We start from the raw sequence: 26,917 nt of genomic DNA, 5'->3' as shown, positions 1-26,917 counted from the left end.
TTTGTATGGGTTTGTGTAACTTACAACTCAAGTGTCACTGGTCTCACTAGAGGGGCCCCAAGGACTTTATTGGGCAGGTTTGGACCCCCGAGGTCTGTCAATGTGCAGACGGTGTCACTGTGCCTGCATTGGTTTCTAAAGTACTGTATGAATGTATAGTCAGAACTATAGTTGCAGCAGATGGCATATAAGTAAATTGAATTGAATTATAGTCTAAATTAAAAAATTAGTGTAGACTAACTGAAGCTAAGGTGACTGTCTCTCGACTTGAGTTTCATATTTAATAATGTAAAAATTGTCCTGTTTTTTTCATAAAAAAGAAAAAAAGGCCTATAAACATGTTTTCCAAAAATGAAGCGCTATTTTATTATTATCGTATGGTAAACAATAATTTCAGCTTGACAAAAGACCGTGTGGGCATCTGCATTCCTAACTTGAATACAAACTCACAAACTGGAATATATGATAACCAGTAAAACAACAGCATCGGATGGAGTCACTCAGAGTTTACTTGGGTGTATTTTATTTTCCCTGAAGGTTTTTATTCAGCTGTTTTAACAGCCAGTAGCTCAGTAGTCATTCTCTGGTATTTCAGACAATGCATCCATCCCAATTACAGAGCACGATGCACTATTTACAGTTAAACGGATAACTACATTGCAACAACCTGTCATGGTATTGGGGATTTATGACATAGATGAAAAGTTTGTTCTTGCTGTGAAGAAAGATTTTCACCAACCAAACTACTGTGTCCCCCGCCACGAAAGTGTTGATTCTGTGAGGTAATTATTCCTGTATACATTTAGTCAGTTTAGCCCCACACATAAATGCTTCTGCACCCAAAATGCATCAGAAAGAAAAAGAAAACAAAACACACCAGTGAATTTGATTATTTCCTTCTTCTTGAACCCCACAGTGGTGCTACGGGTTCTATGTGACACACCAGCAGGGGCACACGGGCTTTGAACTCTTTTTTAAGACCAGAGAGCTGAAGAAGAAGTGGCTGGATCAGTTTGAAATGGCCATGTAAGTATACAGAGACATGAACACCACAGCGGTGACAGTTTGGTAGCCGTGCTGCAGACACGTAATCACACTGGTCTTATGCGTGGGTGTGTACGCTGTTTATTTGTCTTTGTTTGCATGTGTGTTATTCCAAGGCCAAAAGAGGTGTTGACTCTTTCATGTGCACTGTTTGATCAGGTCTTAGCTGTTACCAAGCACACACTGCTGACAACAGTAAGATAACACACTCACACACACATATACAGCTGCACATAAACTGTTCCAGAGAGCTGCAGAACTACAAAGAAGTCACTCTGCCTCGATGGTTTTTCAAATCAGTGCTTTATGGAGATATATCTTTCATATTATTTTGTAACAGTAGGAAGCTTTTGCGGGCAGATATCCCATCCACATCCTATTTTATGTTGATTTGGAAGAATACTGTCTTGTTTTGACATCACACTCTGACTGAACAAATGTTTTTTTGTTGGGGTTGTATATATATGTGAAACCCAACTGTATGCTGTGGCCTTTCTAAATAAACTTCTCGGTGAAAGTATTCTTGATATGTTTACTGTACCAGCAATGCAAATTGTACAGTACACAATGTGCAGTTTTAGTACTTCTCTGTCTTTCCTTGAACTTAAACTTTATGCAGTGACGTATGAATTTCTACACTTCCATTACCATTAAGCCCCTGGCACTAAAAACTGAATGTGTAATTTCCAAAATTAAAAAAAAAAGGCTGTATCCATTTTCACCCCAGGTTTAAAACTGTTTTGCCGCACGGGCAGGGTTTGCACCTGAAAACAGCGACTTGTGCCTCTGTGCATTGAGTAATGACACCAGAAGGGGCCAATTCAAAAAGTGAAAATTGTACCTACCTAAGAGGATGTGGGCTTTTGATGAAGGACTCACTTATGGGAGCACTCAGTCTAAGTGGCTTCTGGATGGCGTGTTTAATACAAAAATGTTTTGTGTGTTTATTCACGTTCCAGAAAGGCTGCCTATTCCTGCTATTCACGTTTCCACCTCTCATGGTGCAGATACACACATGCAGATCAAAATTAGATTTGCCTGGGCTCATTCAAGTCCTCTTCATTTATTCGGATGCGTGCACTGTAGGTAAAATTGCTTTTATTTCAATCAGCTGAAGGAATAAACTAAAGATTGTTCTTCCCCAACAAAGTTGCTCTGTTTAGTTGATGAAGAAATTATTAAGAATGAATTGTATTTGAGTAAACAGGAAGAAAATTGTTCCCACTACTGAGACGCCCACTCATACAAACGTAGTTCTTACATGTTTTTAGCCATATGAGCAGCATGATCCTGGGGCTGTAGTTTGTGTTTAGAGACAATTAGCAAATATTAGCATCCTCACACGTTTAACTAAAGCTGTTTGTGCATATTCAATGCAGCTCTGGATTTTTTTTAAGCCTACCTGAAAAAGGTGCATGGGAACCATTTTAGGTGGTTTAACCTGTCGACTTCTTCAAACAAAGTATGTCAGGTGTTCAATTTAAAAGTAATGCAGGCAATGTTGTGGTCACAGCATTCAAGTACTGGCCAGTACTTGGCTAAAAAAACAGAATATTTCAGTAATAATGTGGCTGACATGTGCTAGCTTCTACTGTGTGCTACATGTGAGGAAGGACAACTTTGGACAAGCTCTAACCTGATTGTTTCAGCATTTTCAGAACACTCATATGTGAAACAGCTTACAATAGAGGTTGTGGTAAACATGAAAGCCGCAAAGCATATGGTAGCATTGTGATCGTAACCATATTCACATGCATGCTTGTTAGCATTAACGCGCTCTGGTTAAGCACAACCATGCAGAGCTGCTAGTTCATTTTAGTGTTTAAGCAACGTTTTGCTCATTTTTCTTTGTCTTAGATCAAATATCCGACCGGAGAAGGCCACCCACAACTCCCACCATTTTAAGATGCACACGTTTGAAAGGATCACTTCCTGCAGCTTCTGTCATCTTTTGCTTAGGTAAGATTAATTGTCAGTGAGCTCTTTTTGTTTTTTTTTAGATGATTATGTTTTTGGGATGAAGTTCAAACACTTGTGTACCTGAAACAGGGTTGCCATGAACTCGAACTACATGAATAGCTCAAAGATAGCAAACCATCATGTGTTATTTCACTGATATCTCTCTTAAGATAACTTTCAAATCTTTTTTCCATTGAATGCATGAAGGAACATAATGACCCATTATATATTTTGGCTTTCAGTCACTTTTTCTGGGGAAAAGAAGGTTATTTTGAAATGAGCTTAGTTTAATTGTTAGTAGTATTATTTTATCAAGAACATGATACTGAACTGAATCTCAGTGTTTGACAGAAATCATCAGTTTTAAAGCTGAATGGTACGTGCTGTACCATTCCTCTTATCTTGAGGGTGTTCAGAGCAAATTCTAAATGTCAGTGTGTTTCTTATAAGGGCGCTGTTGTACATGAAATATATTCTGTGTTGTCTCCAGGGGCATCTTTAACCAGGGTTATCTCTGTCTAAAATGTGGCCTGGGGGCTCATAAAGAGTGTCTGGGTCGACTGGGAGTCTGTGGGAGAACAGGTGAGAGAAAAACCTCTCAAACCAATTGTTTTGCTCAATCCCACATTTTGGGTGACCCTTGTCATCACCATCATGCCACAGTTTTGATTAAAAACACACAAAATATAAACATCTAAAAGGCAAAAAAACCCATGAAGTCGACTGAGCACATTTGTGCTCCTTAGAGAAAGTCCTTTTAACAGTTTGGTCACTCTTTTGAGTTTTTTTCTGGTATAAAACACTCGTACCAGATTTGCAACTGTATAGAAAATTTACAGCCATGTGGATTTTCACAGTCATGTGAAAAATCTAAGTACACCTAAACTGCTGCTATAAGAATTAAGAGAGAAAGTAGAAGCCAGTTGCTGCTAATCAAAGGAACTTAATTAACTCATCATCTTTGTCTTAACACAATGCCACAATCTTCTCAGGAGTGGCAAATTCAAGGTCAAGATCAGACCGTTTAATACCCAAGAGAAATTTTGAAAAAACAAACCCAACCCAAAACAGAACCCCAAGAGACACATCTCAGAGACACATCACCTTTTTACGATTGGAAAAGACTAAATGAGTATGGCTCCTTTGGGAGAGTTGACAAGAAAAAGCACCTTTTCTCTAAAAAGAACATGGCAGCATGGCTTAGGTTTGTAACTTCTGGAGCGGTATCCTTTGGACAGACAAGATGGAGATGTTTGGCCATAATGCTGATGAAAATGATGAAATGACCAAAACTGGGTCATCTAAGAGGACAATGATCCCCAGAACATGAGCAGATTTCCAATAGAATGGCTGAATAAGAAATGAAGTTGGCCCAGTCAAAGTGCAGACCTCAACCTGACTGAAATGCACAATCTCAGTGAACTGAAATAATGCTGTGAACAACAGGGAGCCAAAAATCCTCCACAATGATGTGAGATAAACCAGTCATTTAAAGTTGTTGCTGCTAAAGGTAGCTCTAAAGGCTACCGATTAATTCGATGTACTTAGTTTTTCACACACTGTTACTCCTCTGAAAAGGTACAGATTATTTCTCCCTGAAGGAAAATCTAAATTCTGTATTAGTAGCAAAGTAGCAAACAAAGTAGCAAATTACAAATATTTATATTACATATAATTATATATATTACATATATAATTGTTTGCTTCATTTAGTACTTGCTGAATCTTATTCCTATGTCTAGTTGTGGGCCTGTGTCACCATTCTGGTGCTGTAGTTTGAGTTCTTTACTCTCCTTGAATGCACAGGCTGGCTAAAGCTAGCTGAGGCCTTTGACAAGCCTTCTTAACAGAAGTGCTGTGGTCTTTATGCATTCAGAGGCATGATGAGGGCTAGCAGAGGTTGACAGCTGAGGTTGCATGTCAGAAAGCCACCACGCACTCATATTGTATTCCTCTCACTGTAGCTGTTCTTCACCTCACTGCAGAGCCTGTCAAGTTGAGACCCAAGGTAAGACCCGGTCTGTTTCTCTTCTGTGACTTAGACACTTAAGCTAACATAATTATGGAGACAGATGAACTGTAGCGCCGAGCACAAAAGCACTCTCATCTATGGACACATATAAGTGAGGAATGATTTTGTGCCCATGTAAACTGATATTCCAGTGAGTTGGTCATACTAGTGAACAGTTTACACTTGTTAAGTTGATAAAAGATGTTGGTATACAAATGTCAACTCCCTTTTGAAAACTTTGCTTAAGTGGTAATTTTATTGTTCCTCGTCTTGCAGCAACATTACACTGATTTAAAGACTCTCCTTAATTGAAAGACTTGTACAGAGTGTAGCGCCTACAATTTGAATGAAATACAAGGCAGAGCACTAGCATGTAACAGCTGTCCAATCACAGCAGCTGGTGTATCTCGCCAGTTTAGTCTTTATTGACTATTTAGATGGCAGTCTTTATGTGTCAACTTTGAAACAGAGCCTCAATTAAGAAGTATAGGAGTCCATAGCTAAATCTGTGGCACGTAACAGCCAACTGTTTATGCAGAAAATCCTCAAAAATATCCTTAAATGGCCAAGTTTCATTCTCCTTCTTCAACTGCAATTGCAGAATAAAGACATTGTGTCCACATAATTTGCAGACAATCTATTGTAGTCATAACAAGGATAAAATAATACAATATTTATGTCTTTTACAGTTTTTATTTGGTTATTATACTAAAAAGATGAAACCTTGACAATTTACTCTTGATTTCCGTCTTTAACTTTTCATATTGTTTAACTAACCACCTTAAAAATAGAACACTCACAGAATGATGTATTAAGAATGTGACTCACTGTGCAGGTCAGGCTGATCCTACACAGGGAGTAAGAAACCTCTACCTCTATATTTATCAATCTTTTCCTTCCTCCATATTTCTTTCTTCCTTTCTTGGTTTCATGCTCTTTTCTCTCTCTTGCATCTTGCTTTCTCTTTCCATTCACAGGACAACACAACACCAGCGGACCCAGGTCAGTATGGCTTGACCACTTTTGTGAACCTGCTAAGGGCTTTACGTGGTACCTCTTAAGCTTCTTTCATCTCACTTCTGTAGCAAAACAGAAACGCAGACAGGATGAAAAGGAGATGGTTAGTCACAGGCCAGAGTGAGTTTTGTAACAGATAGAGGGTGGTTTAAAGCTAACCCTTCAATGCTGTGATTCGCTTTTGATCACATATTACTCAACTGAAATGCTTCTTTTTTTGGCCACAAAAAATCCTTAGAAATGCACTTCTGCACAAATACTCAAATCTCTTTTGCTCACATGCATGCAGTGTTTAAAGGGAGGTAATGAACAGCAACAGTTTCCTCTTGACAAATATACTTAAGCAAGAATAACCAATGAATAATAGAATGCAGAAGAAATCCTTAACCAGACCACAGAAACCTCTTTCTCACTTCATGCCGTGATGCTTAAACTCTAGACAGCACCGAGATGAATTGGTGTGGGTGGAATCATTATGAGAACCATGGCAGGAGAAATGTCGGCAGAAAAACACTTCCAGCAGTCTATATGCCTCAGCCTCAACTGCTGAGCTGTGCCTTTGTGATAAATCAATTTCCATAAGGGCCTTTATGAGAAAGACATCTGTGCTTATTGTTCTTATTAAAAACATGAATGTGAGATATTCCATTCATCTGAGGTCAGAGCCAGCTAATAGTTTCCCCAGGCTGGTTTGCAAGGCAGTTGTGGCTGGAAGGGAGATGCGACTGAGAAGTCTAGATGTGTGAGTCAGGAGAGAGTAAGTGGCTGTGTCTTTTAAGTTGGCAGGGGTATTTAGTCTTAGCCTTAGCCCCGTGCTCATGGCTGTATTTGTCTGCCATGCCGTGGAAAGATTGGTACTGAGCCATTCAGGAATCAAAGAGATGAATTTCCTGCAATGGCAAATTGTTGCTTTTGAGAATAGTGACAGTATGATGGTTTAGGCTGTTATCAAAATTGACAGAATCCACTGTCATCAATTGTGCAGTTATGTACCTGTTACACATCAGGTTAGAGAATGTGCTTAAACCTTCAGGGTAAGAAGAATACAGGAAATTTATTTTGGGCATTTTAGTGGTGAAAGTGGATAAAATGATGGAATGGGTGGTTCACTTGAATTTCCCCAAAAAAAAGGTGTATTTTCTCATATCTTTCACTGCATAGCCCAGGTCTGCTTGTTGAGCAATCAACCAAAAGCACCTTTTTCATGACATTTCTCGGTCATGTAGCTGCACTATTTATATCCCTTAAATAAAATGAATGATCACAATGTATTAGTTCTCTATGTTGCTCAAAAAAGTCACACAAAATGTTTCTAATTTTGAGTGTTAATGTCTTTACGCTCCCTGTCTGCTAGGTTTGCCCAGGATGGTTGTGATCAGAGACTACAGTGGCATCCCCTCTTCTCAGTGTGCGCCCCCACTGAGCATTCACGTGGGGGATATCATTGAACTGATGTTTGCCGACTTGCACAGCTCTTGGTGGCAGGTGCGTGTCACTCAGCTCAACCTTGTTTTATCTCAACATCTGTGACTCTATGAAAAAGTAACATGTTATGGCTGACTAGGTTTGGTGTGGTGCACGCAATGTCTTTGCACTGTCATGACTTTGAATCTGTGCTGTATGTTACATCTTCCTTTAATGCTGGATGATGCCGTTAGGTGACAGAAAAGCTTTCAAAAATGTAGATTAATGTGGTGACTTCAACAATTTATCTCCCTTTGGCCGCCGTTTGCTATAAATCACTAATTGCATTGTTGTTGTTCATCACATCGGGTGTCCTATCAGGTGAGCCGCAAATGTGACAGTATGATGAGGTCAGCTCCAATTAAAAATATCAGCTGAAGATTTGTATGAGCTTCACTGGACCCCTGTTACATTACAAACGGGTTATTTGGCTGTTCTTTCACTCTTTAGATTGAATTAGAGGCTACATCAGATGATCTAACCAATTAGTGGCTCCACTTGATTAATTGACTGCCACGGCGAAACAATAAAACGGCATACAGCTCAGGCTCTGGAGGACGTTCTAATGGTGGTGTGCAACCTCGGGGACCGGCACATTAACAACCATCTCACGAGGTCAGCCAGCGGTTGAGAGCATTTGACCTTTTCTATTTTTGAAGGGATGGCGATTTATCTGGGGTCTTCCGGCAGCCTCCTTAGCTTTTTCTCACTCTGCTTTATTTTGGTGCTAAAGCCTCATCCTTCTCCTCTGGTACAGGTCCAATCGTACTGCAGTCTTTGCCAACAGCGCAGCTGGAAGTAGGCAGTTAGCCCGATTTCCTGTGCTTCATGTTTCTCTCTGTTGTGACAGAGCACATAGTGGAGGGTGAGGACATGAATGCCATGAGACTTCATGTAAGCTGATAGAGCAGCGACCAGAATGTCATGCCACAGACCTGATGGCACTGCATTGTTTGCTACCATGGTAACCCTGCATGTTGGAAGGGGATAATCACAGGAATTATCTGATAAAACACATTTGTGTATTCCTGAGCTCTGCATAATGATAATGTAAATAGCTTAACTAAAAGCTGTCCTGTTGACTTTATAACCAACAGTGGAGCAGTATTTGATAAGCGGATTCCTGTTATGTTTGTATCATTTTTTTTCCATTGGTTTAAATATGAAGCTGGTTTCCACACATGCACTGACACAGAATTTTTTAAAGCACTCTATGAAAGCAGGGAGAAGTGGCTACACAAGCAGTTTCCAGGTTTATCAACACCCGCCTTATTGTAATCAACCTTATTGTAATATGACTGTACAAGTTTTCAAGTGGTGTGAATGCATGTTTCAAGAAATTCTTTTACGGAAGTTTATCATCTATCAGGACTGTGTAGATTCATTGGCATCCTGGTATTGGCAGCCTTCAGAAATTGAAAAGAAAGAAACTGGACTTCTTTAGGGGTTTTTTTGCCTCTTATCCAAGAGGGGTTGGAGGAGGTTCTGAGGTGTGTTCTGTGAGCCAAAGTGTGAAAAAAGGCATGAGTCATTCCTGTCACCGGGGCTGACAGGTGAAACCACTGTAAGACATTGTCCCACTCCAGCATCACATGAGCTATTGAGGTCACCTTAGGCATAGTGTGAATAGGGGTTGACGTACTTGGGAAGGGATCTCAGAATTGGATTGCAGGTGGCTGATAGTTGGTGTCGTAAGCCATCACCTGTGTTCAATGCTGATCATTCACAGTGGATGTAGATGGCCTTTTTTACTGTTCTTTCAACCCATCTGCCATCTTTGTCCATCTTTGTCCATCTTTACTCTGAGGTCACCTCTCTGCCACCTGAACTACGGCCACCCTAGCTGAAGTTTGTCCTGTTAAGGTGGCTTTCTTATGTTGTGCCATGCATTTGTGCAGTCCCTGTTTGGTTTCTGCTATGTAGACGTCCAAACACTCCTCACTGCACTCAGCTCATAAACTGTTTTTTACCCTGTGTTTGGGCGTTCTGTCCTTGGGATGAACCAGTTTATGTCTGAGGCTGTTGCTCAGTCATAAAAATGCACCATATTGTCACACTTGGAGAACGTTTTTCTCTGACAAGCCTGCTACATAAGGGAGAGCAGATGAAATGAATGCTTGAACAAAATCAACACTGTAAAGAAGAATGGACCAAAATTCTTTCACAACAATGTGAGAAACTGATCAGTCACACAGAAATGATTATTTTGAGTTACTGTAGCTAAAGGTGGTTGTTTTGAATAATGATGTGGGCCTAGTTTTCCATGGGATAAATTCCTCTGGTTATCTGGCATTCTGCATGCAGCAAGGATCAGTTAACCACGCTCATTCATTTCAACACTATGTCGATCAGCCTTTTATTCTGTTCTTCTTCTTCTTCTTCTTGTTATTATTAACTATATAGCCTCAAAATGTTTATTTTTGCCTCTGTTACTTTTTACATTTGAAGAAGAGGTCTGTGATACCTATAATAAAAGAAGGAATAGAAGGTTTTGTTTTCAGTAAGTTTGTGAGGTCTTACAGTCACACACTACATTTTGGAAAGAAACCCTGAATCCTAACAAAGTCATGTTTGCTTACAATGAAAACTCCACAGGGTATCTTTAATCTCCAATGTCCCCAGTGGCGCCAGAGGATGGAATTACAGAACATTGAGAATTCATATCCCCTGTTACCCAGAAGGCAATTATCCCCCATCCCACTGGCAGAACAATACAATCAATCACTGTAATTTCATTTGATCCCTTGGCTCCTGCCTGTTTATGCCAACAGAGTAATAAGTTTAATCTTTATCATACGCTTATCGAAAGCATAACAAATAGAGAAGGGCTCTCAAAAAACCTTTGATGAAATGTTATTACACAGAATGAATCATGGAGATGGGTAAAGATTTGCTTTCCAATCTAGTTACTTTCGGGGCTTGCACGGTCCCAAAAAGCATTTTATACTCTAATAAGGAGGAGTGAGTAGGAAAGCATAAATGGGGCAGGAAGGCGAATGAAGAGCTCCACATGCCTTCACCACTCAACGTCTTCTCAGATTGGCTCAATGGACTTCAAATTGACCTCTAACTTGGAACTGGAAACTCAGATTATCTTCAGCTTAATGCTGATGCATATTCTTATTACTGTCTGCCAGACAATGTACATAATAGAGAAACAAGGTTATACAATAAACTAAACAATCCAAGTAGAGACAAGTCTATGTAAAAAAAACAACAACAAGTAATTTGTTTGACCAAATTGGTTTATTTAACTGGAGAACAAAAGTCTGTTACTCCATGTTTGCTGGAGGAATTAATGATTTCACATAAAGCCTGTTGCTTCAGGCGGGTTAGCTAAAATGCAATTGTGAGTCTTTAGCACCAACCCAAGAGATCACGCTGTTTGGATATTCAAAGACCAGAATAAGATCCATTATTTAGTGTTAAACGAGGCTCTTGTTTTGATGCAGTACAAATCTAACTGCCGGCAGAGTTTGAACCATAATTAACTCGGGCTACAAATTAGATGCAGTGCTTGTTGTGTGCTAATTGCTGAGGATTTATTGAGGCAAGAGTGGGAGGGGAAGAGAAAAGGAAGAGAAGGAGAGAGAGAGAGGTGCAGTTGCTCCCAGACAAATATAATGTGATTAACAAGCGGTTGCCTTTGCAGGGCAAAAATCTGGCTACAAGCAAGATTGGCTTCTTTCCAAGCGATGCTGTGAGGCCTTGCCCGTGTGTAAGTGTGCATGTTTATTGTGATCAATAAGACAAATTTAGTATCATTACAATGCATTCAGTGTATTGATGTTTTGGCAGAAGAATGTAGTGCTTTTATATTGCAGTTTTCTCACTGTAGAAGATGGATTTTAGCTATTAGATATGCCTTGAATATCACATAAATGACCTCTACCTTCTGATCTGACTCAATCAAAACTCAAAATAACCACAATTATTTTTCTATGCCAGGTTCCAAAACCTGTCGATTATTCTGCCCAGCTCTGGTAAGTGGCAAAAATAAATGTCTAAGGATGGCCACAGTTCATTCTTACTCCAGATTATAGATAATGTTGGCTATACATTGACTATGACAATGCATTGTGAGTGGATCAGTGCAATTACAGTAGCTGTTTATGGATGTTGAGGTTTGCAGGGCCTATGGAAAGATGCCAAGCTGAGGTCGCCCTCTTGGACCGGGAAAACAGCACGTATCTGATTCGGCACAGGAGTAAAGAGTGCACTGAATATGCAATCAGCATAAAGTAAGTGACATCTTGCTTTCTATTTATTTTCTCCGACATTTTTCACTCTTTTACCAAAAAAATAAAAATGAAATTAACACAACACATGCAGTCAGCACCAGTCTTGTGGGCAAAAACACCTTCTTGCGAGAGACGGATGGTGGGAATAATTCAAGAAAACAAAATGCCCACATGCAAATGACTCAGAAAACAAACAATTCATCAAATGTTGAAGTGGATGGGCTGCAGCAGAAGGAGATCATGCTATGTTCCAGTCGTCACTGCAAAATAAGTTGTAGTGACAGCAGCATCTAGTAACTGAAGATTGACAAAAAAAAATCATGTCTGGTGTAATGAGTCACAGTTTATACTGAAGTGCAAACGTTTGGAAAAGCAGTGTCGCTTCTAAAGGTCTAAAATGAGAAAAGAAACATTTCTTAGGGTTTGTTCTAGCAATATAAACCTATTTGGTCCAAGTTTTGAAGTGTCTGCTTTCACCCTAATTTTCTAACAAGCTTCTAAATGTTGACAAAATAGTTGGGAGAAAACATACTGTTCCCAGCCCTCCTAGTATGTAAATGCATCAGTGCTGACTGTTGAGGTAGCTAATTTCCTAAGAGACCATCTTATCAACGAAAAAATTTCACTATTCTTGACACAAGCATCCAACAAATTAAAAATTCATTTTCACAGTGAAAAAAAATCCTTCACCCAGCAAAAAGTGCCGCCGTTTGCTCTACAGGCGTGAAGAAATAAAACTGAATTCATTAAATCCTGTTGTTGCTTTGTTGGTTAAAATCGGAAGAGTTTCGTCCTGGGGGATTTTTCTATAACGCTGTCTCTCGCTGAAATGGATCCAGGGATGCATCTTGTTATGGTTTTACACAGTTACTTAATTTTGCACTTTAGTGCGTTTGTGGGTTAAATTTGATCAGTTTATTTCATGCAACAGTTATTATTCAAGGTTACGCTAAACTGCATTTGCCATTGTTGTGGTTTATTTTACAACTTTTCTATAAGGACAACAATTAATTAAACTTGGCCCTTCTCTAGTTATATAATTATAAATTTATATAATAAAATAAGGTCAAGTTAGAGCTTACTGGTCTCTTAATTAGAAATATAGTACTTGCAGTACTTAGAAATATAGTACTGGAGATAGATAAATGAGTAAATACAAAATAAAGCTTTCAAAATGATGATTTCATGTTGTAACAGAATAAAGCCATCCAAATCTATCTGCCCCTATGTGAAAAAGTAATTATCCACTAAATTTGCAGAGGGTGGCACAATCTGGAATCAAGTGTTTGCGATATCTGGCAATGAGTCTTTCACATCACTGTGGAGGAATTTTGGCCCACTCTTCTCTGCACATTCGTTTTAATTCAGTCACACTGCAGAGTTTTTGAACATGAACGGCCTGTTTAACATCAAAACAAAGCCTTTCAATCTGATTTAAGTCTGGCCACTCCAAAACCTCAATTCTTTTATTTTTGCCATTCAAAGGTCAACTTGCTGGTGTGTTTTGAATCATTGTCCTGCTGCATAACTCAAGTGCGCCAGAGCTTCAAGCCACAAACTGATGGCCGGACATTGTCATTCAGGATTTTGTGTTAGAGAGCGGAATTTATGGTTTAAGTAATTAAAGCAAGTCGTGTCAGTCCTAAAGCAGCAAAGCAGCCATAGACCATCACATAACCACCATGTTAGACTATGGGTATAACATTGTTTTTAATAAATGCTGTATTAGTGTTATACCAGATGTAATGGGACCCAAACTTTCCAAAGTTAAACTTTTGTCTCATCAGTCCATAGAATATTTTCCCAAAAGTCTTGTAGCTCATCAAGATGTTTTTCAGCAAATTTGAGTCGAACCTTAGTGTTTATATTGGTTCGTGGTGGAGTGGTTTTACCTTGAATCTCTCCCATGAATGCTGTTTTCCCCAGCGTCTTCCTTATTGTTGAATCACAAAAACTTTAACTGAGCCAAGCGAGGCTTGCAGTTATTGAGACGCTGTTCTATTTAAGTGAATCAGCAGGTGTGGGAGTAACCAGGCCTGGGTGTGGCTAATGAAATTGAACTCAGATTTCCAAACAACCAAGTTAATCACAGTTATTTCATTATTTAACAAGGGGAGCAATTACTTTTTTGCATTTTTAACCAGGTAGGTTTGTATGGCTTTTTCCCCTTAATTAATGAAATCATCATTGAAAAGCTGCATTTTGTATTTGTACTCTGATTCTCAAACGCCTGTAATTGTGACAATATAGAGTTAGATTAACAATGTTCCTTGAAAGACACATTTTTCAATTGTCACTGCTAAAGTACAAAATTCTCAAAACTTTTCTAGTTTTAGTTAAAAACATTTTTTGGTGAAGGAGACCTTGTCCGGCATTTGCACATCATGCCTAAAGTTTGTAGAAGTTCATTTTTGTTATTGTATGACAGTTATTCAACTGAATATAGCATGGGAAAGAGGGGGAATCGAATAGTCTATTTCACCATCTGTCTCAGACGTATATTCAACGAAAACTTGATAGCGTTGCATCAGACTGTTTGATGCTCTTCAGTTATCAGTCTGTGTATTTCAAAAGATGGCTAGAAACACACTTGAGTTGTAGATAAAACATACTTCCCTTAAGGCCTCAACAAATGACTGCTTTATCTACAAGATGAGTGCCTGCGTACTCCTCTTTTCAAATACAGCCCTGCCCATTTAACTAGTGAATACGTTTCAGGGCACATCAAAGCTTGTTCACTCTGTTAAAAAAAAAGGACTATCGAGTCCCTCTGACCTGCCATGATGGCTCCAAGAGATTATAACAAGTGAGGGTGCACTCTGAAATAGTGTTTGGATGTTAAGACTATTCAGACTGTGACACACCATTCCAGCCCATTTGGTTTGGTGGACTCATACCGTTCCTCATTCAAAGCTTTGATGTACAGGGCCAGTTTCTGAACACTCCAATCCTAATTGCCTGTCTCAATGCTTAAGATCATTATCAGGATGGCCATTTGAGATAATGGAGCTTTACACAGAGAGCTGCTACTAATCAACTGGAACTGTCTGGTGTCAAACACTACAAGCGGTCAGTTTGTGTGTGCTGAATGCTGTTTGCATGTGTGTAACACCTTGGGAGCCTTTACGAGGGAAGGAAACATCTTGCCTTCACCAAACGGGTTATCTGTCTCTGTGTGTTAGGCACCCTATGACTGCAAATCAGTAACATGTTACTTACAGTACAGTCATACATTTAGTACATCCATACAGTCGTACATGCAACTTGAAAATATTCTTTTCATTGGTTAAACACTGCACTGAGAGATTTTCAGTCTGCCTTCGTTTAATATTAAGGACATGTTAGATACAGCACACTACAGGAAATGGCTCAAACTCCCAACTTACTTTCACTACCACTTCAAACACTCCTACATTAAAACATAGAACTATATATAGTATTATAATCTCAAATAGATGCAGTGTTTTATTGAAACGTTTGCAAACATACATGGGAATACAGTCTACAAGGCAAAAAAAAGGTTTGTCCAATTTTAACAAGCTAGAGACCACACTTATTCTTCAACAAAGCCTGAACTATCATACGCAGGCTTTCTTGTATATTCTTTAAGTAGTCTCCAGGAATAGTTGTCCATGCCTCTTGAAGGACATTTAAAGCTCTTCTTTTTCTTTTTACATCACATTAATGTTGAGGTCCTAGCCCCGGGGAGCCCAATCCATGGTAGATCACATTCAATTGTTTGTTTTTTCTATCCAGGTCTTCTTTTGCTGCATTGGCAGTGTGTTCGGGGTTATTGTCATGCTAGAAGTTTATCAATCAGATACTTTCCAGATGGTATTACACACCGAATCAAAATCTGACAATAGTTTCTACATTTATAATTTCATCACTTTTGTCAAGATCATCAAAATTTGACTTAAGTGCAACTCCAAGCCATGACTGTAGCATTTGTCCTCTGTCGTACTCTTTTCAGTACATACTGTATGATAACTATGCAGCAAAAATGTAAAGTTTTGATTCATCAGTCCATAAGACCTGGCCAGTGATTTTTCAGTCCAGTTCTGTGTAATTTGCCATACTTCAGCCTGTTTCCTTTAATTAGGAAACGCTTCTTAACAGCTGCTCTTTGACTAAGATTCAATGTTATATGACGTAGTAAAAAATATACAAACAAAAAGCATTCCTCTGAAAGCGGTCAGGTTCAAAGACTGCACTGAAAATGAATGAATAAATGAACCTTGGACAGCTGTTGAAAAATATAAAGAAATGAGAGATGGCTCAAGACTTTTGCACAGCACTGAGTGATGATTTAGTCGTTTAATCCACAATATCACTCAATTGCAACTGTTATGTTTTACATTTGGTTGTGATGCAATTGTACTAACTTTCAGTGTGGCAAACACACCAAGTCCATACAATCAGCAGCAGTAATTAGGCAACTCTATTGCAGAATTCACATTCCTTAGTAAAAAGAGGGCACGCTGTACTTTGGTATTATGGTGGCTGTCAAAAGCTGACACTCTTGTTATTCTGTCTATTTGTGACTGGCTGATTAGAAACTGTTACGGAGTATAATTTATGAGTAAAATAATTACTGTTGTCTAACCCTGAGCACAGTTGTGACACTGTTGTGTCAGCTAATGTATTTAAAGCTGGGGTAGGCAACATATTTTTGGCAGCACTGAACAAAGCCAGCACCGAACAAAGCCCCTGGCTTCATTTTTTAGTTTTTCTACATTTTTTGTGAATTATAATAAAAGGATCAGTCTAATTCTGGCATAATTTTGACTATACGGTGCTTTGGTAAGAGATAGAAATTGGCTCAGCATAGTAACCAACTCTCAGCACAGACAGACCTTAGTGACAGTTCATCATAGAGACTGGACTGATGCAGAAGCATGTCTACTTGATTAACAACCCATGTCTTATTCATCCTCCACAGGTTCAATGATAAAGTCAAGCACATTAAGATTCTGACCAAGGATGGAGGCTTTTACATTGCCGAGAGTCGGGTTTTCAAAACTGTGCTGGTAATGGCTTTATCTTTCTATGGATTTTTGCAGCCTACAATCTGCTATAGCATTAATAAGCATAATAATTTTTACTTTCCACTATTTTTGCAGACCTCTCTTGAGAAAAATGCAATTTCCATACAAGTAAAAATGTACTTTTTAAAATTAAAATTATATAACTACCACTGGTTTATTCTGACATGTTTGTACCCACTTAGAAAGCCACAGGGACATGCTTTAAAGCTGTGGCTTTGTATCGCAGCAGCTGATATTCAAATGTATTCAGTGCTTGCACTTGACATTGGTGTAAAAAAAAAAAATACATTGTGGTACGCTGGCCCATGGACACTTTCTCTGTAATACTCTCTGTATTTGCATTGCTTGTACTGTCAAGAATAATGAGCAGCTAACCTTTCAACTTGTCCTTGCATTCACTTCTATAGACTTGTGCACTATACAGTCTGTATTTTTATGGCTTAGCGGTGCTTTGGGTACATTTCTTTTTCTTGTGTGGTTGACACAGGACTTGGTGGAATACTACCAACAGCACTCTCTAAAGGAGGGTTTCAGCAGTCTCGACACCACTCTACAGCACCCCTACAGGGAACAGCCCAATGGAAACGTGCCCACGGCCATTACCAAGGTCGGGAGTGGTAAGTCTGCTTTGCAAACATTCAGGTTCCTTTCCTGATGGTATCTGTATGACAGGCTGAAAAGCTCCAAGTTCAGATCAGAGCTTTATCCAGTTGTAGCTGAAAGATATTCTGAGCGTTTGTTTTGACCTGTTTGGAGGACCAGAGGGTCAGACATTTGCTACAACAGACCAGGTCAGATAAAGCAAGGCGAGTAGTATTTTTTTTTTCCCTGGGAAGTTTAGACCTGTCTTTATGATGGATATAGTCAGTGGTCTATATTTCCCATGCCATCTCATAGACACAATAAAACACTCTAAACCCCAAAACCATTTGCTGTAATCAGTTTCTCACCTACTACACAGTTTCTTACATTACAGTCAAGTCAGTGTACTATACACTCTTGCTTTATATATATATATATAAACATGCTGACAAAGCAGTTGTTTCATTATTAGACACTTAAGTGTCTAATACCTCTGTCTTGATACCCAAGGCTGTCATATTCCTAACATTTGAGACATGTTAGAAACACTTAGTTCAGCATAATGAGCTAACATGATTCCCCTTGGAATAGCATAGCATAGACAGCAGCAGATTTATCTTCGAACCTCTTTTTTTTTTTGCTTGGTTGGTCTTCTCATGTCATTTAAGATTTAACTGCCTGATCGGTATATTTAATAGGCATGCCATTATGACCATCTGCCTAATATTGTATTGGTCCACCTTTTGCTGCCAAAACAGCCCTGACCCATTGACGTATGGACTTCACTAGACCCCTGAAGGTGTGTTGTTGTATGTAGCACCAAGAAGCTGCATTGCACACAACAAACTGCATTGCACTTTGTATTCTGACACCTTTCTATAAAAACCAGCATGAACTTTTTCGATTGTATGTTCAGTAAGCCTGTTAGGGTCCGCTTGGGTCCCATTGATGTAAATTTCGTCATCAGACAGCGAGCACGAGGGTCCATGTGACCGTCGGTGTGCCTGCCTGCTTTTTGTGACTGCACAGACTACTCCGTAGAGAATTTACATTATAGTACAACAACTACACATGTGCCCCAGGTGGCGGACTTCAAAGAAGTAGTCAGCAGTTGGCTCTCCAGCTGTCCTTGTCTGTATCAGCGGTGGTGTATAATCTAGGTTTTAAATGAAGAATATAAAAAACATGACTTCATTATTTGATTCTGTGCTAATTATTTGTTCAGTTTGTCTTCAGTGAAGAAGGAAGCATACACTAGAAGTAGAAAGTAGAAAATCGAAGTAGAAAATGTGGATAGACATTTGGAGGAAGCCCGGAGACGGAGAATAACAGCAGCAGAAGGCGAGAACAGGCGAGACAGAGAATGCAGTGCAAAAGATGATACGTTGTATTAACATGCATCCGGATACGTAATCTGGATGATGATGATGATTTACGCTGGCTATTAATAGCTGTTCTTGTTATGTTGATTTTACCCTCATTGTAAATGACTCACAGTTATAGATGACTAATTTGGAAAAAAAAACATTAAAATCCATTGATTTTGTGACATTCATGGCCACCTATATGTGATCTACTTCTATTCTAATTGTTATTTATTCTGTGTGTATTTGTGCGTCAAGTTAATCTGTGTATGTTTTCATCCTATACATCTTACTGCATCTTAATAGATGCAAAGAGAGGCAAAGAGTACAAAGGGATGTGGAGTCAGAGAGATAGGAGAGGAAAACACAAAAGAGAGTCAGAGACAGCGAGTGAGAGAAATATAAAAGAGCCTCTGTAGCTCACCAGGCTTGGGAAAGCGAGGTCCCAGTTAGAGCCCAGTGCCCGAGGCAAGCACCAGGAGCCTGCTACTCCAAACGTCACACTCCGCACTCTGCTCAGCTCTGAGATGGCTTCACAATTTTCCTGACAGGACATGACATTTTACTTGGGCTTGCCGTGGAAAAAAAACCTGTGACAGCCGCCTGCTGACACACACCTGGGGGATACCCCTGGTCCAACCGAGAGACCGTGACTGTTTCCGCAAAAGTGGGAAAAGTTTGCAAATATGATCTGATGTAAAAGAGCAGGAAGCAGCTGGAGGTAAACTGTCTTAACTTAAAGAAAGGTGTATGTGTAAACAACCATAGCTGCCGCAAGAGTGGCAGAGGCAAGCAACTGAACACAGGAACAAAGTCAAAGTTAGCCCTTTGTGTCTTTTCGGATGTAAAATTCTGCTACATCCTTATCCCTCTCACTCCTTTGTCAGCATCGGTCTCCTAGCGCATCAAGCTTCAAAGCAGCTCTGCAAGAGCCGTGTTTGTGCATTGCTGCCATTCACCGCGCCGCTGTCTCTGAAAAACTCTTGACAGACCTGCCGCTGCCTCATTGTATTCTGGGATAGATTATTATTGCCTTAAGTCGTCCACCCCCATAGACAGACTTAGAGTGGGCACCGTATTCTCTGTCTGGTAAACAGCCTCTGTGGAAAGACAGATGTCATGCCAAAACAACAACAATCTCAAAACAGACACCTCATAGCAAAGAAAATAGAATGCAAGGCTGAGTAAACAATCACAAGATGCAGAACTACTGTAAAGCCATCAAAACTCTGGAGTAATTTGCTTGGAAAAACCCCAGCTAGAATTTTTAATTAAGTCTGACTGAGTGCATTTCCCTGTGTGTGTGAAAGCTGGAGTTGGGAACTAATTAGCAATGCAATGATCTTGTGTTGTCTGTCAGGGTAATCATTTTGTCTAACTTTTACTGGGACACCGGAGTCTGTTATCTTATATCAATATCATTAAATTTGATGTATAATGTCCTGAAAATATTTATGACAGAATTATTGAAAGAATTTTAAGATACTCAACTTGTGCATTCACCTGAAAACATCGAATACATCAGGCCTGCAATACATTTTCACAAGGTTTCTAGTATTCAGTTGCTGTAGCTTTGTGGTCATTTCTCTGGCCCACATTGATATAAATAGCATATTTTAAATAATAGAAACTCATGTCACCCTGTGCACGGTCCATGCACATATGTTCTTGTCTAAAAGAATCAAAAATATTTTCATGTAAAGTATAAATACTCATGCTATATTAGTATGTTAATAGTTGTGCGAACTCTGGTCAGACATTTGACGCATGTTGGTCTCTGCCTGTACGGTACAAAGAGAAGGCATGAAACCATACTGCTGTGCTGACGGGAATTGTTTTCTGAGCATGAGGGTCTGCTGGCTCAGGTGAGATTTCATATGGGAGCAGGAGCTCTTAGCTTTGCAGTGTGGAATCCCAGACGCTGCCTTGTCACAGCACCGTGCTTCTGCTCAGACGTATACTTACACACAAGCTGCCGCTGCTTTTTTAGTTGAAGCTGAAAATTTTGCTATTGCTGATTTTTATGCAGTGTAACCAGCACAAAGTTGAAGAAAGCCACATTATGTAGCCAAAAGTTTACATCCGAGACTTATTATTCAGCATAGTAAACCAAAAATGATGGACGTTAATAGGCAAAGGGATTCTTTACAGAAATTCCTACAACAAGTAGATCCATCTGTATACCAAAATAGTCTTTAGTATTCAGACCAGCAGTCCTGCTCATACCATCTCCAAATTAAGTGTCTCCCATCAATTTTTCATTTTCACTGGGTTAGGTCCTTTGGTGAAAAACACATTATCATTCATTTTATCCTGCTATATTAGTATGCCAAAGCAAACGAAATTATTTATTCAGATTATTTTTGTTGAAGTTTTTCTCTTTTAGGATTGGACCACAATTAGAGAAGAAGTGGTAACCAAATAAAGGACTTTATACAGCATTTTGTGAAATATCTTGTAATGTCTTGATATGGCTGTGGCAGTTTTGGCAGTTCTGCGTAGGACTGCCACACTGTAGTGCTCCTGTCTCCACATTTTTATCCTGAATTAGGAATGATACTTTCTCAGACTTGTTTTTGCTACATCAAAAGCACACAATTGTCTTAAATATTGGTCCATTGCCTACCACTGACATTTTGCTGAATTGGTACTGAGGCATAAAAAGCAACATATAAGTGTTTAAAAAAGTCATACCTATACTGACTTTCAGGCATCAAAACGCATTATAGGCTCACTCACTTAACCCACCTTACTGCGGTTTGTGCTGTGTAAGATTTTGTGCATGTGCCCGGGGCAGTAACAATTTGTCTGATGGTTTCACTGTTTTGCCCTCCTCTCTCACTGCGTATCCCCAACCTTATTTGCTTTTTTGCTTGTACTTTGACTTTGACAACTTTTACTCTTTCTCTCTCCTTTACCCTCACACAAACACGCTCTCTTTCTGTCAAACTTGTGTTTACTTTGCTTATGTTCTCTCTTTGCTCCCACTACGGCCTGAACCCCCTCCCATCACTCGCTTCGTTTCTCTGTAGTTTCTCCTGGCGGCTGCAGCTTTGTTCCTCCCTCCTCCTCGCCTTTCTGGTCAGGTACAGGTACAGCTTTTCTACTCTCTTTGAATTCCCCCCGCTGTATGTCCACATTTCCACGTTTCTAAAGATGAGCTGTCTTGTTTTCTTGTCTCTTTTAAATAATGCATTTTTTTCCTTGGTAATTACACAGAGTGTATAAGTCACCCCGTTGGGGAAAAACCCTCACATCAGTCTTCTGGAAATTAAATATCACAGATGTTATGAATTTCTGCCGGCTATGATATCTCCCATTTGGTCAAGATAACTGCAGAAATGTCAGCAAACCACTGGCAAAGAGCTGCAAAGCCACCATTGCTGGCATTTACATTTTACTACATCCAACAATAACACTATCAATTCAGCTAATTAAAAAGATGACATGCGCTTTTGTTTGTATGGTTTCACTTAATGAACTGTGACAAATATGTTACACAATAAAACAGTTAATTGAGCTTTAGTATCCATTAAAAGTTGTGACTTTAAGGCCAACAGTGGTGGTTACCCTCTTGAAATAATGAGTAAGGGCTCCCGAGTCAGAATAACTGGAGGTTTTTCACATTTTCGTGTTTCCAGCAAGACACGAATGCAAAAATTTTAGTTTATTAAGAATATTTAAGAATTAAATGATCTCTCTCTGTGCTTACTTTAAGCATGCGTGTGTGGAACTGAGCACCTGAGTTGTTGTGATGTGGGTTAACTTTGGATGTCTGTGTGCATGAGAGGATAGATGTATTCCTTTCGTCCAGCATATCTGCACAGTCGTGTCATCTGTGTTTTCACAGATAAGGTAAACAAACCTATGCACAGCCGTGTTCACGTGTGATATGAGCCCTGACCTGCATGCGTAGGAACAAACTTGGATAACCTGATAAGTGCTGGATGCATCGCTTGAATTCACCTTTAACTTTTAATAAGATGAACACATGACCATGATAACCCAAGTTCTCTCATCCTGGCTGCGTGCTTGGACCCACCAAGCTGAGCTGTCGGATACATTTCTCCTCTCTCACCCGCGAACCTTAAGCATTATCTCATTTCTGCCTCTGCGGTTTTGCTTTTACATGAATCAAACCCATGAGTCAAGGCTTTTTAGAATCGCTGCCCTATCATTCTCACAAAATGACATAGTCAGTTTACTACGATTAATACCTGTGAGGAATATGTTTTGTACTAAAAAAAAAAAGAAAAAAATCAATGAACCATAATAATTTTATATAGATGAACTGAATTTAGTTTGGCTCAAGTTCTCTCTTGATCCTTGTTAGTTAGTTTTCTTACAGTAAGTGAGCATGAAAGTTTAATCTCACCCTGAAAACAGCAGTACATCTGTAAACTTTGTCTTTAAATATTAAATTCAGCTTACATTTTTGTGAGGAGTGTAACTCTGATCTGTAAGTGTGATATTTCTTGCTGGATCAGTGTCAGCAGATGTTTTCACAGTCTAAGATAAGGTGAAATTTTGTAAATGGGTCCAAAAGTAATATAAGATCTCTCTCTGTTTCAGTCTTTTCTCCTAGAGTGGTGGGTTATGCAATTGCACGCTACGACTTCTGCTCCAGAGACACGCGGGAGCTTTCTCTGCAACAGGGAGACGTTATCACTATCTACACCAAGATGCCCAACGGGTGGTGGAAGGGAGTAGTCGGTGGCAGGGTATGTCTTTGACAAACTTGCTCTTTGCAGCTGGCAGGATTTTTTTTACTTGTTTCAAAGTGGGACAACAAATAAATATTTCACAAATATTTTGTATTAAAAATTAAATTAAAAAGGGTGAATCAGTAAATGGCTGTGTTTGGCAGGGAGCTTGTGAGTGTGCATGTCATGAAGGGTGAACCACTTCATCCATAGTTAAATGGAAAAAAGCTCCTTAGTTTTAATGGGACATGTCACATTGGCACAACAAAACGTCCGTCAGTTAATTTATTATTTTTTTTACTAGGTTTGTTTAGCCAAAGTATCAGTTGTTATGCAATTCGATGCACAACGACTCGCCACTAAATTTGCTCACATCTGAGTATGGCACTGCTTGTGAACACACTTCTCCAACCCTGCCATGCAGGCACAGTATCACAGTTACCACTCATCCTAGAGTTAACAATGAATTATCTCTTGTACTCACCTCCAAATTGTCAGAATTATTGACCCATCCTGATCAAGACTACATATAACAGTCTGTACATTGTGACAGGAGAAGAATTCTTCACAAGATCAGCGGAGGTCTGGTTGAATTTGAAATGCTGATCTAGATGCTACTTTTCTCTTCTTAGGTGGGATGGTTTCCCTCTACTTATGTGGAAGAGGAGGACTGACTTCGCTTGTTGGAACGTGTATTCAGCACCCATTCAGGCTGAAACCCTCCAGTGAACGCCATGCTGCTCTGCCACTGTCTGGGCCCACAGTCATATCTCTCTTTGATAAAAATCCAGAGACTTGGACACAAGAGGAGGTGGCAGTGCCCTTAAAAACCTTCTCCTGTCCTCTGACAGACTCTCACACAGAAATGTCAAATCACAGATTCCAGGAGCGTCATGCCATATCTTACCTCTACGCAGTCCTGTCTGCCCCTGCGGCCCACTGGGAAGTACATGTGCTGTGCCTAGATAACCCTCCCCCTTCCCTTCCTCTCCCACTCAACTTCTCTTATTATTGATGACTCCATCATCTGGTATGAGTCTTGCCTTTCGTTGTTGTCATGTATCGAGGTCAGCAAGGCTCAATCATCTAGCTGGACCACAGATTCTGCTTATAGTGCCCTGCTCAAGTACCAAATTAAAGTGAAAGTGTTGAGAAGTTTTTGACTCTTCCTGGAACACTATAGCCCTCATGGCTGTGTCGATATTTGCGTTCAGTTCTCTTTAATCTTGTTTTTTGCATTCCAAACTGCGTGGACACAAACCTTTGATAAAACTGTAACTGCCAAACTTTGAATTTGACCCTAATTTTAAAAAGGGGTGGAACATGGAGAAAAAGGATGGAACCATGATGGACTGATCTGTCAGTCAGTGGGCCTGTGGACGCTGAAGTGATGCACATCTGCAGAGAAACAGCTGATTATGTGGCCATAGGACGCCACTGATAAAGCTACATCTCCCAAATTAGATTCCTGTCCTTTTAAATACTGTTTTATTTAAATAATCACCTCAACTTTAAGTGCAGCCTTCAATAAACATTGAGTTGATGAAAATCATTAAAAATCTGTTTAGCCTGAAAAGCTATAGTTTGACATTTTGAGAAATGTACTTATTTGCTCCTTTGGCAAAATTAGATGAGAAGGTTAATACCAGTCTGAATTTAGTCTGTTTAATATAAAGTATGAAACAGTCATTGGCATAAAGGCTCACTTATTGAGAGGTTAGAATTCATTTGTTCAATTTGTAATAAAGCAAAACTGTAAAACATTCAATGTGCGGTTTTACTTGTATATGTGTTGGACTTTCTTGTCAGTGGGGACTTTTTTATGTCTCTGTGGGTTGTCTGGCAAACCCATAGTGATGACGAGTGATGTTAGAGAACTTAAGAGGGGCTGGTAGGTGGGTATTGAAATCTCCATAGCAAGTTGGGTTATTGAAGCCAGTCTTTATGCTAAGCTAAGCTAACCTCCTTGTGGCTGCAGGTTCATATTTAGTGGAAAGACACAAGAGTTATCAGTCCTCTGTTACACTCACCAAGGAACTCTATAAGCATTTCCCAAAATATCAACCTATTCCAGCCGTGGTTATTCCTGGCCTACAAGACTACAAATGAATATGGCAACTTGTCACAGTGAAAAAGGTGGTTTCACAGTGTTCCCATTTGATGACACTAGAGCAAATATAATGCCCAGTACTCATACATTTTTAGACATCAAAGAGAAAAAGTGTATGCATAAAAGGAATTATAAAGCCAAATACATTTTAAAAGTACATGTGTGGTGTGGATAGGTCTATACTTCACTATGAGCTCCTTGATCTTTTGATCATTTACTGTGGAAACCAGAGAGCCCTTTTGCATTCCACGGATTTTGTGTTTACCTCAACTCTCTCTCTCTTTTTTTTTTGGTTTCAGTATGAATGATTCAAGGGTGATGTAACTGCTGTTCACTGTAGAGCAAGGTAGCACAAGGGCGTTAAGTGATGCTGTTTTCCTTCAAACATTAATACCCCACTAACCATGTGTTTGACATAAATATTTAATAAAAGCACGCTCTTTGAATTGCACTTTTAAAATGGGATAGGCTATTATTCCCTCTTCGGACAAATGTTACATTGCAGGAACAAAGGCTCTGCGAGGTTGCATCACAAATCACAGCTGTGTCTGATATTGTTTTTGGAGGCGCAGTGGAGAACAGGCAGTGCTCAAATAATGTCCAAACAAACAGAACAGGGAAGACGACTGAAAACCGTTATGATGTAGGAACATGTAGATGTAGAACAGTATTTTTTTTTCTTTGCCACACTGAAATTTGGCACAAAATTGTACCCCCTTCAGCAAATTTGCATTGTACAGGCTAAAATTTGCAACATATTTCCTCTCTTGGAAAGTTGATCCTTTGTCCTAAATTATTTATAACTTGAGCGCAATGGCTCAATTAAAGTAAAAGAATGTGACTGCAGGATTTCCAGTATTTGCAAATGCAAGGATTTTTTTGTACACTCGTCACATGCATGTATTTGTCATAACCATATAGTATATGTAAAAAAAAAAAGATATAGGCAGTATGATGTCGCACAGTGTTTTTGACCCTGCATTTTGAAGTCTTTTTAGCATTTTGTCTTGCTAAAGTTATTAAACATGGGAGTCTGCCAGGATTGATGGGCTTCTGCAGGCTGTAGCTCAGGTGGTAGAGCAGGTCATCTACTGATCGGAAGGTTGGTGGTTCGATTCCCGGCTTCCCCTAGTCTGCATGCCAAATATCCTTGGGCAAGATACTAACCCGAAATTGCTCTCCGATGCATCCATCAGAGTATGAATGTGTGTGAATGTCAGTTGTGCTTGTGCGAATGGGTGTGAATGGGTGAATGCACAAGTTGTGTAAAGCGCTTTGAGTGCTCAGAAGAGTGGAAAAGCGCTATATAAGAACTAGTCCATTTACCATTTAGTCCATTTACCACCCCAAAGTGGGCATTAGAATAATTGCATA

At 39.5% G+C, this 26,917-nt stretch overlaps 1 protein-coding gene across 3 annotated transcripts in view; it reads left to right on the top strand.

Moving 5' to 3' along the window:
- LOC146647809 (guanine nucleotide exchange factor VAV3-like) overlaps positions 1 to 25,190 on the top strand; it is a 49,507-nt gene extending 24,317 nt beyond the window's left edge. For 2 of the 3 annotated variants that reach the window (XM_085389308.1, XM_085389307.1), the window contains exons 15-27: positions 917 to 1,026; positions 2,902 to 3,003; positions 3,494 to 3,585; positions 4,968 to 5,011; positions 5,992 to 6,016; positions 7,386 to 7,516; positions 11,148 to 11,213; positions 11,444 to 11,478; positions 11,620 to 11,736; positions 16,679 to 16,766; positions 17,272 to 17,401; positions 23,303 to 23,451; positions 24,066 to 25,190. In XM_085389308.1, the coding sequence (XP_085245434.1) occupies positions 917 to 1,026; positions 2,902 to 3,003; positions 3,494 to 3,585; positions 4,968 to 5,011; positions 5,992 to 6,016; positions 7,386 to 7,516; positions 11,148 to 11,213; positions 11,444 to 11,478; positions 11,620 to 11,736; positions 16,679 to 16,766; positions 17,272 to 17,401; positions 23,303 to 23,451; positions 24,066 to 24,107 (1,131 nt within the window). In that variant the 3' untranslated portion in view covers positions 24,108 to 25,190. Of the gene's footprint in view, positions 1 to 916; positions 1,027 to 2,901; positions 3,004 to 3,493; positions 3,586 to 4,967; positions 5,012 to 5,991; positions 6,017 to 7,385; positions 7,517 to 11,147; positions 11,214 to 11,443; positions 11,479 to 11,619; positions 11,737 to 16,678; positions 16,767 to 17,271; positions 17,402 to 21,762; positions 21,823 to 23,302; positions 23,452 to 24,065 lie in introns of all 3 variants that reach the window. The other variant, XM_085389309.1, reaches the window with a different exon arrangement.
- The last annotated feature ends 1,727 nt before the right edge of the window (positions 25,191 to 26,917 follow it).

This window comes from Rhamphochromis longiceps, linkage group LG18, assembly GCF_057381845.1.
Source record: "Rhamphochromis longiceps isolate RC_006_pf linkage group LG18, R_longiceps_female_GT1.1, whole genome shotgun sequence".
Taxonomy (NCBI): domain Eukaryota; kingdom Metazoa; phylum Chordata; class Actinopteri; order Cichliformes; family Cichlidae; genus Rhamphochromis; species Rhamphochromis longiceps.
This window is presented reverse-complemented; position numbering and strand designations above follow the sequence as displayed.